Source organism: Saccostrea echinata, unplaced genomic scaffold (genome assembly GCF_033153115.1).
Source record: "Saccostrea echinata isolate AGI-Se365-2 ecotype Australia unplaced genomic scaffold, CSIRO_AGI_Sech_v1 ptg000009l, whole genome shotgun sequence".
NCBI classification, from domain to species: Eukaryota; Metazoa; Mollusca; class Bivalvia; order Ostreida; family Ostreidae; genus Saccostrea; species Saccostrea echinata.
This window is the reverse complement of record NW_026889758.1, coordinates 4,205,320-4,220,065: the sequence shown is the minus strand read 5'-3', so window position 1 is coordinate 4,220,065 and position 14,746 is coordinate 4,205,320. Positions and strand designations below refer to the sequence as shown.

The 14,746-nt window shown below is 34.0% G+C and overlaps 3 protein-coding genes across 3 annotated transcripts in view; 1 reads left to right on the top strand and 2 right to left on the bottom strand.

Annotated features, from left to right (window-relative positions):
- LOC133181629 (GON-4-like protein) overlaps window positions 1–739 on the bottom strand; it is a 31,339-nt gene extending 30,600 nt beyond the window's left edge. Inside the window, exon 1 of the mRNA XM_061316173.1 lies at window positions 549–739. Within this exon, the coding sequence (XP_061172157.1) occupies window positions 549–703 (155 nt within the window). The 5' untranslated portion in view covers window positions 704–739. The remainder of the gene's footprint in view (window positions 1–548) is intronic.
- A 1,253-nt stretch (window positions 740–1,992) lies between these two features.
- On the top strand, window positions 1,993–9,735 carry LOC133181632 (metaxin-1-like). Its single transcript, XM_061316176.1, has 8 exons — window positions 1,993–2,095; window positions 2,219–2,288; window positions 3,234–3,310; window positions 3,899–3,991; window positions 5,137–5,316; window positions 5,543–5,619; window positions 5,996–6,153; window positions 9,178–9,735. Exons 1-8 carry the CDS (start codon window positions 2,012–2,014, stop codon window positions 9,396–9,398), a joined length of 960 nt encoding a protein of 319 aa, XP_061172160.1. The 5' UTR covers window positions 1,993–2,011; the 3' UTR covers window positions 9,399–9,735.
- On the bottom strand, window positions 9,717–12,763 carry LOC133181631 (major facilitator superfamily domain-containing protein 3-like). The gene is made up of 5 exons (XM_061316175.1): window positions 12,743–12,763; window positions 11,792–12,520; window positions 10,928–11,075; window positions 10,361–10,467; window positions 9,717–10,269 (listed from the first exon to the last, which is right to left on the bottom strand). Exons 2-5 carry the CDS (start codon window positions 12,492–12,494, stop codon window positions 9,950–9,952), a joined length of 1,278 nt encoding a protein of 425 aa, XP_061172159.1. The 5' UTR covers window positions 12,495–12,520; window positions 12,743–12,763; the 3' UTR covers window positions 9,717–9,949.
- Window positions 12,764–14,746: the final 1,983 nt, after the last annotated feature.

Here is a 14,746-nt window from a genome sequence, read left to right as displayed (position 1 = left end):
TTTCAACTTCCAATACTTATCTATTAGAGAGTAATGACCTACTGGCACAATTTTTTTTTTAAGTGCTCTTGAACTTGTAGGAATGACCTTGTGTCAAGGTCATGAAACATCTTCAAGACACAAGTAATATTTGTGTGAAGTATGAACTTCGACTGTTTCTTTATTAGAGAGTTATACACCATACACAAACTTTTTTTTCCACTTTTTCACTGACCTTGAAATTGCAAAAATGACCTTGAGTCAGGTCATTATTAACCCTCAGGTCATAAACAATCTTTGTACTCTGTACTTGTACCAAGTGTCATGAAGTATGAGCATGTTTCTCCATTAAAAAGTTATAGTGCGGACATGATTGCAAAGACAGATGGACAGCCAGACAGACAGAGGATATGGACAAAGTGATTTTACATACCCCCCAAACTTCTTTTGTAGGGACTATAAAAAGCTAAGATGTTCAGAACAAGGCCTAAATTTAGGAGGCTCGCATTCTGTCAATACGTTAGAATATAAATGTTTATATTCTGTAAAATTTAAAACCTGAATTTTACCCTTGGCTCCGCTTAATCCCTCTAGTTGCTGGCACACTTTTCTCCAATGACTTGAATGGGAAAATGTTTTTTATAATGTTCAAAGTGTCAAACTTTCTCTTCTCTTTTGACGGCCCTTGAAGCTTATTTCCTTCATTGTTCATGTTGTTTTCCATTGGCAGATCTTTTGATAATTCCTTTTTTTGTAAGTTGCCCTGAATAGCTGAGTTGTCAGTTTTTCCAGCATCTTGATTGTTTATTTCCTCACTCTCATCTGAGTTTGTGTCTACATCTGAGATGTCATTATCCTCGCCCCCACTCTCTTCACCTTCAGAAGACTCGGACATACCTCTCCCTTCTAACTTCTCCATTTCATCACTGCCTACTTTAGCCATTTGTTCCCTGGAATACATGTCAATTAAATGACTTCTAGAAATTAATTGGCTTTGGAATAAATAATGACATCTATTTAAAATAGTGATAGAAAATCGGAAATGATTACTAATATTTATACTAGGGATATTTAAAAATGCAATCCAAAGCAGAGATAGTTTAAACATTGCTGCATTTTAACACTTTTAAGGAAAAGATGTTTTTCTATTGTTAGTAACCATACGACATTGTGTGCGGTGAGGCATGGATAAGTTATAAAGTATGATTAATCAATACTTCACATTGTGCACCAATCATCAAGTTAACCTGAACTGATCTTCTTTGTTATTCCATTAAAGAAGTTACTGTTTGGTCACAAATTAACTGTTGTATTTAACCCTAAATCTTTTAGAACTTTGACTGCAATTGCGCAGAAAAAAACACATTTTCAAGAGTGATTTTTTCATGAATCGTTTTCAGATTAGCTAAAAGTTGAAAATCAAACTGCGATTTTCTGCACATCCTGAGAAAAAAAGCTAATTGAAAGAAATGTTTGATTTAGTAGCTAAATAAAGCTACTTCAGGTAAGTAAATAAAGCTATGTAAGTAATTCAAGCTACGTAGCTAAATCTAGTGATTGTACCAAACCTGACCGAAACAATGCCTGTGCCACATTCTTACCTTCAGTCTGTGAGTTTTTTTTCACATTTGAAGAATATTTTGTGTTGGTTACATTTTATTTAATGAAACCTAGCCTACTTAACATTTGAATGAAAGTCTACAAAGTCATCTTTCATAGTTAAAAAACCCACAAATTTTTGCAATTGTTTTGATTTCGACAACCGCCATTTTTACACCGGATAATTATAGAGCGCGATAGTACTTAAAATAAAACCGTGTCAAAAATCCGCATGGTAATGAGTTTTCAGAAGATGAAAATATCGAAATAAATAAATAAAAATATATATATTAAAATATATTTTGAATCATTCAAAATTATTTTTATAAAAATTATGTGCAATAACAGTTTGGAAAACCGAAATCCACTTGGTTCGAAACTTTAACGATTGCATTAACCACTTCGTGTTCAACCCGCATGTCCTCCACGCAGAATGGCAGACGAAGTTAAAAAATTAGAAATATGGTCGGGAGACTGGGGTCTACCATCGATTGATTATAAATGTTTAGCTGTCAAGGTTATTGATTAATTCGAAGAGATCTTTGGTTTCCTTAACTGGATGCCATTTATTTATATACCTATATTTGTATAATATTTTTTGTGCAGCAGTACTTAATTTCTGCATTTTTTTTTTTTACAGGCATACTGTAAGTTTTCAGGAATACCAGTGAAGGTGATACCTAGAAGTAATCCATTGAGATCACCTTCTGGTATAAATATTTAGATCATCTGGTTGTCACTTAATTACACACATTGTTTGGTCTACCCGGCTTGGTGTAAGATGCTTACTCTGGACGATACAATTTGGAGAGTCAGGAGGTGCAGTCTTTTCGTTTTTAACAAACAGCCTTCTGAAGTATTATTTCATTATGATGATTACATAGAATAGATTTGAGCCACATGGCAGATAACTTGGCTATAATTTTAGATAATGTTTTCGCACATTTTGAAGAGTTTAATTTATTTAAAGAACTACTAGAATTTATCTCTCAACATTACGGTGTGTTATTTCCTGTTCCCAGACTCAATAAATTTACCAAATGAATTGGTCTCTTAACTCCCTGCAGTCTGATGTATATCACTGATCTGTGCCCTAGTACATGTAGTATCCAAATGAATTTATTTGAATAACATAGAAATGGAAACATTTTGCATAGAGTAATGTGAAGTTATGAACATGAACTAGTAATGCATTATGAATATTAAATGATAAGAATTTCTGAATGAAGAAATTAACATTTTTGGGGATTTAACATTCAGACTACTTTTCTGAAGAATTTTCCAGAAGATATATTTGCTCAAGACGCTCTATGGTGTTTCAAATATTTATTGCTCTCAGCCTCTGTGTACTAGAAAATGTTTTATAAACATTCCATACTCTTGAAAACAAAATTGAAAAATGACAGTTAAAACAGTAAATTTGACATAGCAGGCTGTACCCCCTGACTAAACATGCTAAAGTGGGGTCCAGAGTCAGCATTTTACTCCAAACTTGTTCTACCCCTAGCTACTAAAACAGTGCAGATGATTTATGCCCTTCTCTTTAACAAAATGGTAAATTAAAGAAGGTGTGATGTTGCCTCATATTTGCTTGGATTGTTTTATACTTATCATAGGACTAAAACATAGGAATTTTATTTGAACTTTTTTTGCAGGTATGTTGCCTATTTTGAAGGATGGAGACACCGTAAAATGTGATGTAATAAGCATTTTTGATTATTTAAAAGAACAGGTAATTAAAATTCATTTTACAAAAATAATGTGTACCAAATTAATAAACATACATTTAAATACTGTAAATGAAGCCCAGTTTGAATTTTAATATATAACTTTTATTAATGCTTGAAATTATACAAGCTATGGACATGAACATTTCAAAAATCCTTGACAACAAATCAACAAATACTATAGATCACTAAAATTTAGTGACACCTTATTTTCACGAGAAAGTATTTGGAAATGATAAGTGAGACAAATTTTTCACAAATTCTGGTTTTGGTGCATATAGTCTATGCTGATAAAAATATATGTGAGAATGAAATTTTCACTAGCAGACATCTTGTGTAATTGCGTGAAAATAAAGTTGTTGCGAATAAAAAGTGATTTGCAGTACATGATTGTGCTGAGAACTTGCATATAGAAAAATGGAAACACTGTACAAGTGCTGAGAACTTGCATATAGAAAAACAAAAACACTGTACAACATTGTATTTAAAATGGTTTTCTTCATATAATCAGTTTACTTTCTTGAACTGATTCACTTTTAATGCTTTTATGAATTCCAATGTGTGCATGTATTTGACAAATTTAAAACTTTCAGAACTGTGGAAATGATGTATCGGTGTCAAGGAGGATTCAAGCAGACAACAAAGCTTTCATTCATTTTCTGGAAGAAAAATTCAAACCTGCATTTGTGAGTCTTTGCAAAATAATTTTAATGATGCATTTAGAAACCATTCATTCATTATTTTATGCTAATTAGAACAATTTCATCCTACTTTTGAAATATTCAATACAAAAATTTGTTGAAATATGCAAAGAAAAATATTTTTTTTTACATGCATACTTACTACTTATTGACATTTTCATACCTGTAGATACAGTCAAGTTGTCATCCTTGTTTGTTTGTCTCACACATTTTTCTTTGCAGAATTTCTCCTATTTTTTACATAGAAAGCCAAAAACTTCTCCATATCAGTGGCCTTATCTTGTAGATATCTAATAAGGATTTTGGTCAAAGGGATTAAAAAGGGGGCGGCTAAAAAATAAACTTGATGTCAATTCCTTCTACACTATTAGTGGTAGCAAATAGAAAATTCTTGTTGCATATGATTGACTATATGTGCTTTGTTAAGGTTTCTGATTTTTTATCCCTGCTTTTGGGCTGTCCATGAGCTTAACAGAGTGTGGTTCTTTATCATGTTTATGAAAACTTGTCATTGAAACTCTTGCTAAAGTTTTGAATGTGCCATGTTTCAAAATGCTGCAAATGAGCTACATTTTCAGGATGAGTGATCCAATTAATTTTAGGTTTATTCCTTAACCTTTCATTAAGTTTATGTTGATTAAAATTGCATGGACGATAACACTAAGGATGTATTCTATTGATTCTACATGTGAGCTCTCCTTTCTGGATGAGTATTAGGTGCATGTTTTCATATTTTGTGCAGATTAATGCTGAAGTAGATTACAGGTCAAGGTCTCCAGTAATTGTCCAGAATGGTTTCTGGCAAATCTATGATTATCAACTTCATATTACATGTACCAGCATAGGCTGGTAATTGCCAGGAAGAGAGATACTTCCAAGGTTTGAGGTTCTGTGGTTAACTACTGTACATAAGCACATTCTAGGGACCTTCATTACATTTTCATTTTTATCCCTCTGCCACATAACGGGGCAATATGATTTTCTATTTTGTTTCATTTCTACCCATTGTTATTTTCACTTCCAGACTTTCAGATATTTGAAAGTTTTAAATGAAGGCGAGAGGAATTATGTCACACTGACACACCTAGTTATTCTATGAATTATAATACATTGTACATGTATTTAAACAGTTACACAGTTGGTGGGTAGATGCCCAGGCTTACACAGAGACCACACGGCCACTTTATGCCAGAATGTGTGGTTTTCCACTCAGCCTCTATGTGCCACAGAAAATGATGTCCTCTGCCTCAGACTCAGTGTACACACCATTCATGAAACCAGATCTTACTGAACAGGAGATTGACAAACTGGTAAAATTCATTTTCATTTCAACATTTAAAATTTTGAATGTTTTATTCAGTCATTTTAGGTGTCTTTTTAAATATTAATGGTATTGAACATATCTGCTTCAAATCAGATCCTTTGAGCTGCTCACATAAATCACTACTCAAGGTAGTGATCTATGGGAGCTGATCAAATGATCTGTTTTAATCAGAATGGGTGTTTAGTAAGAAAACAAATTGGGTTTTTTTATAGATCTATAAGGAAGCTAAAGAATGTTTAAATCATCTATCCTACAAACTGGGAGAACAAGACTTCTTCTTTGGAGACAGGTAAATACAGTTTTACTCTGTGTATATAAATGAGATTAAAAACACTTTTAGTTGGGGTACTTTGTACATCTAATTTAAAGGTCATTGACCCCCAGATAAGGGAGATGACTCTCATTTAGATGAATGACTATTATTCCCTCATAAAATGGTCCAGTTTAAAGGCAATTTCTATCAAATTTTGCCCTGCATAGTATGCTGAAATTGTGTGCATTTCATCTATAAATTAGATTTTTATAGGAAAATTATTGGCAAAACAAAATTTTATGATGAATCGGAGGATTGATGAACCTTACCTAAAGAAAGAATTTTATCAAAATAAAATCTTCATAGAGCCATATGTATCAATCACAATAATAAGATATCCCATTTCTTTCAGTCCCACTTCATTAGATGCCATGGTATTTGGGTACATTGCACCCCTTGTGAAGGGACCACTGACTAACAACCAACTGGTCATACATATCAAGAACTGTCCAAACCTGTGTAACCATACAGACAGAATATTATCTAGGTTCTTTCCACTGTCTCAAGACGGTATGTTCACACATATATCAAAGGTTTGCTGTAACTGTGAATTCAAACTCTTAAAATATCATGTAACATGTACAAGTAGTTCTGAAGAAATAAGAGTACCAAAAGTACTGAAGAAACTATCAGTTTGAAGTCTATGATCTGCATTTAATTAAAATTAGATACAAGATCCACTCACATGTGCAAGTGGATCTAAAATCTAATTTTCATTTAATTGAAAATTCTTGCTCATTATGTATATACCAGTATTAGGGATGGCAATTTGTCAGTGTCCCAGGTTAAGGTTTTTGGAGCAGATTTCTTTTCAAGCACTATGCCTGTAAGAAGAACTATATTGATCAGAGATGCATAGATGATGCTTCTAGTATGTTTCATTATACTTATCAGGTTTCAGATGCTGCATTGTCAGACAAAGAAAGACCAGGTTAATGTTTTTGGAGCAGGGTCTCGTTTTAGGAGCAGATTAAAGTTTTTGGAGCAGGTCTTATTTCCAGTAACTAAAATCCCTACATTAACCAAACTTGCAGGGGATGATACATTTAAAAATGCACAGTACTAGACTTGATAGAGATGCTGGATCTAACCTACATTTTCCTGATGAGTGACCAGGTTAAAGTTTTTGGAGCAGGTTTATTCTAAAGTAATTATAAGCCTTATATTGACCAAACTTGCATGATACATCTAAGGATGCATACTACCAGACTTGCTTAGAATGCTGGATTTGACCTAAATTTTCCGGATGAGCGACCAAGTTAAAGTTTTTGGAGCAGGGTCACTCCAATTTAATTTTAAACCCTTTATAGAGCAAACTTCCATCAATGATACATCTGCAGATGCACACTATCAGACTTTTGATGCTGGATCTGACCTTTGCTTCCTGGATGAGTGATAAGTTAAAGTTACAGAGTAACTGTAAGGCCTACCTAGACCAAACATGTATGGATGATACATCAAGGGATATGCTTTGTATGCTAAATCTGACCTGCATTTTCTGGAAGAGTGACCATTTTAAAGTGTTTGTAGCAAGTCCATGCTCAAGTAACTGCAAGCTCTACCTGGACCAAAATTGCATACATGTTGCATCTAGGGATGTACACCACTTGATTATTAGTTTAGTGTGAGACTTTGCCTTACTCAAAAATAACATTTGTTGAAGTGAGCTCTATAAACTTTGATTACCTATGTTTTTAAATTCCAAGTGAATATTCTCTTACTGTGGCCCAACCGAACCCTTGGATCATGCTTTGTGGCCCCATTTTATTGCAAATTAAGAAGACTAATCATGCCCAGATGTAAATAAGATTTTTAGTTCACCTGAGTCACTTGCTATATCTGTTTTCATCCATTGTCGTGTGACTTGTGTCATTTGTCGATCGTAAACTTTTGAACATTTTCAGCTTCTTCTCTTGAACTACTGCATACAATAAGGAGGTACTCAGGAGTGAAGGAATATTTTTGTCTTGGGCCAGACAATTTTTATGGCGTCGAGCTCTAGAGCTCGAACGTCATCTAGTTATGGCCCCGATCAAAATTGCCATCGAATTTTGCGTGACCGAATGTGTCAGTTGATGCATCCGCAAAAGAAAATAGTAATACATGTAGCTATAAATCAATTTCTTTGAAAATGCTCACAATTGATAATAACTTGAAAATAAAATTGCATCAATTATACCTACAATTAATTCTGTTACAAAACAAAGATACTATGTCTATTTTCACACAAGAAAAACCTGATAGTTGTTGCGGATGAATTTCTAAAGAAAGGGCGCGTCGAATGACATGAATAAGGTTTCGGAACGATAACAACCCAGTAGGCAGTAAAACATTCACAAAATTACATAAACATGAATACTAGAAGACCTAAAATAATGAATTTCAAAATCTGAACTTGCTTTTACAATCTAATGACCAATTTTATCATTAATTGTTATTGCTAGTTATTGACCTGTTTTACTGTATTTATCCATTTCCCAGTATACCCATATACTGTATTTATCCATTTCCCAGTATACCCATATACCATGCTGGATCGTAACAGAGCAGAGTTAGGTTGTGTAGATGCAATTACTAAAACAGCGCTTAGAAATTTGCAATTAGGAAAATATTATATAAATTTTATAAAATAATATATAAATTCTTCATAGTTCTTCAACTGACTGGAAAGAGATGAGTTTGATATTCAGAATGAATTTTAGACTGGCCTGCCTGTCTGATATGTCGAACGGTGTCTGGTCAATTCAAACCCGGCTCTATTCGGATCATGACATAGAGGCCTAAGACTATAATAATTGACATTAAGTTTACAAAAAATTTTGTTAGGCTACCTGAATCATACAATTGACTTTTGCTTTCTTCAAATTCAAAAAGATCTTTTGACATGCATTGTTTTTCATGTTCGACGCCATTGAAGCCTTTCAGACTTTTGATTTTTCTCCATCAAAGTAGACTTTTAAGGTTCTGAAACCTGTAATTTTCTGAAATCTAATACTTTCAAGTATTGAAAAAAGTTTGCATCAGTCATGCAAAAATTCTGTTTTTGTCAATTTTCCTCCATTTGCATCAAAGTGTCTCTTTAAATTTTGATCCCCTATTGTGGCCCCACCCTAACCCTGGGGTGATGATTTGAATAATCTTGATCAACACTATGTCAGAAAGCCTTCATGCAAGTTTCAACTTTTCTGGTCCAGTGGTTCTTGAAAACGATTTTTATATGACTCCACCCTATTTTTGCCTTTTCTTAATTATTTTCCTTTGGAAGGGGACTAGGCCCTTTATTTGAAGAAATTTGAATCCCCTTTACCAAAGGATACTTTGTGGTAAGTTTGGTTGAAATTGGCACATTAGTTATGGAGGAGAAGATTAAAATGTTATAAGTTTACTATCGTATATCAACAAGGACACTGTCAACAAAAAAATTATCAGAAAAATCACTTGAAGTTTTGGCTAAGGTCAGCTAATAAGCTGTTATCAAAATTGAATGGCTACTCTACAAATGATAAAAACAATATACGTGTAAATAATTTTCAGAGATGGACAAGATAAAGAAGAAAGAGCAAGAAAAAAGTGAGGCACTAAAGAAAGATGCACTGGACTTTCCGAACAAAACTCGCAATATGGTTTTAGCTGGCGTGTTTGCCTTGACAGCAATGATGGCCTTTGCGTATTCTTCAGGAGTTGTAAGGATACAGGACAATACAAATGGACATGATTTCGAAGGGGAAGATGAGGGAGATGAAGGCGATTCTTGATCTGTGTCTCTTAATTAATAAAATAATTATCTCAATAATTTGTGAAGTATACGTCCAAAAGACACAAAAAAAAAAGATATTTAACATTTTCTTTTTACTTCTGTGTGTTTCTGTGTTGTTGTAAGACTTCAAGTTATATACTTTGTGATAAAATTGTTTGATATTGCATGTATAACAAGTAAATCAGCATGTGGTGTGTTGTACTGATAGTGTTAAACTGTTTCATACTGATATTTCAAGTACATGTATCAAGAAAAGTGCTTTAATAGAAATTAAGGAACACTTTAAAAAGGCATAACAAATAAAAAGAAAGGGTCATTTACAGTCCTTCATTTGTGTTTTATTCACAATAAATGTAAAACGTATAACTGACATAAAGGATGTGTCCTTTGTCAGGGTTACACTTTTTTTTTTATTAGTGCTTACTGGCAAACAAATACATTAAACAAAAAATAGAGAGATCTTCAAAGATTACCAATACTTTTTTTAGAATGTTGTTTGGAAATCAAAATATCGCAAACATACACACACATTCAATATAAATTATGAGATCACTCATTTTTCTTCACTGTTAATTCTACTTCACTTTGAATCAGTTCTTGTGGGCAGTTTTGAATAAACAGGATGGCTAATACTGATAACACCAGAAATAAAATAAACACATATTCATATCCTATAGCATCAGTGATAGATCCTAGCACCACAGAAAACACCAGTTTCCCTACCACCTCCAAAGTAGCCAATGTAGTATAATGGCTGGCTTGCACATAATCGGGGGCCTTCTTGGAGCACTGCATCATCAAAGTGAAAGTGGCTGTGGTCACAGTTCCACTAGCTAACAACATCACGCACATGGAAATAATGGCAAAAACTAAACAAAAGAAATATGTGTTAACATTATACAATCTTAGGAGATACAGTAATTCTAGTGTGTGAAAACAATCAAATATGTTTATACATACCAAAGCAGACCTGACTCTTCTCTACCCAGGAAAATATAACTATAGTTGTTAACAACATTGGTATAAGTCTGAATGCACATATATCATGTACAACTAATGCAGTCATTCTGAAAGAGGAAATATATGATTGAATATATCTTTATATTGAATTTAGTAAACAGGGGCACAGCTATAGATGATTTGAATTGGATGCCTGGATTAGGCAGGGTGTTTGGGGGTCACCTTAATACACCCCCCCCCCCAAATTCTAGAATATCAAAAGCATATAATTTTTTCTCATTCTTTTGAAATAAGGATGCCAGGCATCAACGGAGTGTCGCCAGCCTCTCAGTCTGGTGTATGTCAAACATGAACAGCATAATATAATAATCATTTGATTTTTTCATCTGTTAGGATGAATGATTTTACTTTTATGTTTGTTAATCTAAATTAATATAGTGTTCCTTTGGAAGAGCCACCAGACTTAATTTTTTACATTATAATTCCAGTGTTTTGGGTGAGTGATATTAAATCAATCTTGCCATTTCCGTGTATGACTTTCATGCAAACTAGCAGTAACTATTTTACCTGCTGGTAGACACAATGCCTCCCCCTAGAATGGAGCCCAATATAGATAGCACCTGTCCCACCACACCGGTCCAAAATCCAACAGAAGATGTTGTTATACCTTTGTCTAGCAGAAATAATGGCAGCATACTTAATGCCCCTTGTTCTCCTAAAAGTCAATGTAATGCTCTGATATATCAGACAATCCCAGGATAATGCAATGCAACTTTGTCTTTCTATTGAAGGAAAAAATGATAATTTTGGATGACTTTTAAAATGCATATTAAAAGAGGTTATGAAATGATGCCAACTCCCTTATTTACTATTAGGTGTACTAACAGGAGGAAACTATTTTTCCTCTGTAAATAAAATATCAGTGAAAGGAGTGGGCTAACTGGGCTCCTCTGTATGACACCTCTGAAAAAAAAACAAATTTTTAAATGATGTTTATTACTATGTAGATGCTAGGGATGGGTATCGCCAAAAATTTCGTATCGCGATATATCACGATTTTCCCCCAAGATATCACGATAATATCATGGTATTTTTACAAACAATTTTTACAATGAATTTAAATGAATATTCATAATTTTCCGAAAAATATGCTGGAAAAACATAACTTCACTTTTTTCATTTTTTTATTGACATAATATCAAGCAATTTTGGATGCTAGAATGCCTTTCTTTTACCTTTTTCAACATTTTTTACACTTCCTGTAATTATAATTTGAAAGATTGAACAAATAAATGAATAATTTTCTGGAATCTATAACTATGTACCTAAATACAGGTATTTTAGTCTCCGTATCACGATACGTATCACGCAATGAAAAATCACAATATACCGGTATACCGATAAAATCGCACATCCCTAGTAGATGCTTACCCAGTTTATAGATTAGAACAAAGCCAATCATCCACAAGGTTCCTGGTGACTGGAAGATTTCAATAAAATGCTGTATAAACCATGATTTTCCAGGCTTTTCTTCTGTAGTCTCCTTTTTATAAGGTGTTTTTTCCTTTGAATCTTTTTTATTATTGTCAGTTGGTGGAACTAGGACTGCAACATTCATCAATGAGATCACATATACAAAGGCAAGACTAAATAGTAAATAGGACCATTCCAAGTAGTCACTAAGCCAAATCAGTACACCACCCCCAAATATGGAACCAAGCTTATACCCAACAACTTGGGCGATATTTCCATATCCAAGTTCTGCTTCTGAAAGAACGTGAATAGCAATTCCATCCACTGCAATATCCTGAGTAGATGTTAAAAGATTAAAAAGGAATAACACAACCGCCAAAGGTATGATTGTTTTAGGAGGTGTAAAGGCACCTGTTAAACATGTAAAGATAAGTCCAACCATACTCCAAGCTAGCCATGACTTTTTACTTCCATACTTGTCCACAAAAGGGGCCCATAGGGCTTTCAGCATCCATGGTGTGAGGAGAAGCTTGAACAAGCTGATGTCGGTTAAAGACATTCCATGTGAACGAAAATAAACAGGAAGAAATCTTGCTTGTAAGCCATATGGCAGTCCTTGAATAAAGTAGAGACATGTTAGAAATATAACATTCTCAAACATCTTGATGTGAAAACACCTCGAATACCCTGAAAAAAGTATAAACTGATTAAAATATATATTGTACTATATTTGCAGAGACATATTCAGATATTTACATGTAACACGAAAATGTTATTAATGTCTTGTAATTAATTAACCACACACTACAGTTGTACATCTTTCACTAATATTGAAGAAAAAAGTATAATATAACACAATTATACGATTATGAGATCAACATGCAGTTAGTGAGTTACTGATTTACTTACCTAGTGGCTGGTCAAAAAACACGCTACTTCCTTTCGGATTGATTATATTGTAAACTTCCGCTTTCACTTTTGCTATAGAGAGGGGTTCCGAGTAGCCTAACCGGTTCCCATTCGGCAAACCTCGGCTGATTCCGTCACCTTCATCAAATGATGAGGAACGAATCGGCCGAGGTGTGCCGATTGACCTCCTTTGCCCTCGGGTAGCCTGGTCCCCTGGCTCATCCTTGCCTAGTGACGCGGAGTACACGAAGTAAAACAGGGACAGGGAATCAGGTTAGCCCTCGGGTCTTTCCGTCAGTGGTTGTTTTTCCGCTTGTCGGAAAGGCCCGATAAGTTTCGATTGCCTTGCCTAGTCTCGTTCAACCAGACACTCGGCTGTCTCCGTAAACTCCGACGAGCTCGTCGGAGATTTACGGAGTTAGTTGAGAGTCTGTAATCCTTGCCTAGTGTCGCGGAGTATACAAAGCATAACAGGGACAGAGAACCAGACTAAGAATTAATTAAATTGGTTAACCTTTCGACGCCGAATATAGTTACGTTTATAACATCATGAATGCCGTACTATGACGTCAACTGAGACGTAAAATAATTTGCTTCAGAAAAAAGCGTCAAATTAATAATGAAACAAACACCTGTTTAAGCAAGGTAATAGGATAAGCAAGGTAATATCTAGGATGTTCATAGTTTTCAAGGAAAATGCGCATAATATAGTCATATTCATTCCAATAATTTTTAATCGCTATAAAGTAAATTTAGCATATATATATCCTGTAGCTAGAATTCACAAGGAAATTCTTTACATACATGTATAACAAAAGCGACGTTTAGTCTTTTTCAAATAATATTTTTACTAAATGTTATAAATGTATGACTGCCGTCACGAGAAAAAGGGGCCCTTTCTGAGTGCAAATATATATAACTTTTAAAAATATCTGATTTTATCAGTATTTCATACGCATTTTAGAAAGGCACTTTAAAACAACGTTGACGTTAGTCACAGAAAACGTACTGATGTCGCGTTCAGCAATTTCACTTTCTAAACATTCTTAAAATTATTTAATAATCCTAATCGTTTTGACATAAAAACTTGAGAAAATATTTAATATCTTTTTCTAAGCTACTAGTATGAAATTATTCCTAAGAAAAGACGCCTTAGTTCATACTTCTAGAGGCAGACCCATTAATTAAGGAGGAGGGGGATCTAGACATTTAGGATCTGGGAACGGTTTATATTCAGTCGAAAATATTACAATTTCACACAAAATATTCTTTTTATATTTTATAATCTAGCCCAATTAAAAATGGATATAAAGCAGGCGCACTTGAAACATTACCCCCCCCCCCCAAAAAAAAAATCGCAGATGGCCCATAGAGAATAAAAGAAATCCAACCCCAAAAAGGGGTCTGCGCGTAAAGCGGGCCATCCCCTCGCAAAAAATCAAACCGATCTCGATATAAAAAAAATTATTATTTTCGGTTGAAAGCACGCATTCACTCTTCCATCCACCCACCCACATCCACAAGCGCGTTACTTTTCCCCCCTCCAACTTTGTTTAAAAGAGAAGATAATAACACTCCAAGTATTTTCTGTATCACCGATGAATTTTAACGGGAAATTGATTCAGATGCATGATGTGTAAAATACGGTAGTTGTTTGTTTGTTTGTTTTTTGGTTAAGTTTATTCCGTTCATAAAAAGTAATTTAAAAAGTCTGTTTTTCTACTTCCAAGCGGATTTTTTTAATTTAATTTTTTTTAAAAATACGTTGATAAAATATTTTTAAATAAGTTTTTATTATTCAGGGCCGTAGGAAGCATTTTCATTGGGGGGGGGGGGCATACATTTTCAGTTGGGATACTATAATATCGGCACAATTATTGGGGGTTCCTACGACCATGTTGTTCATACAAACCAATTTCTTCCAAGGTATGGAACACAAACATAAAAAAGAGGCACATAATGATTCAAAAGATTGTTTTGTTAAAGTTTATTTCATATACATGA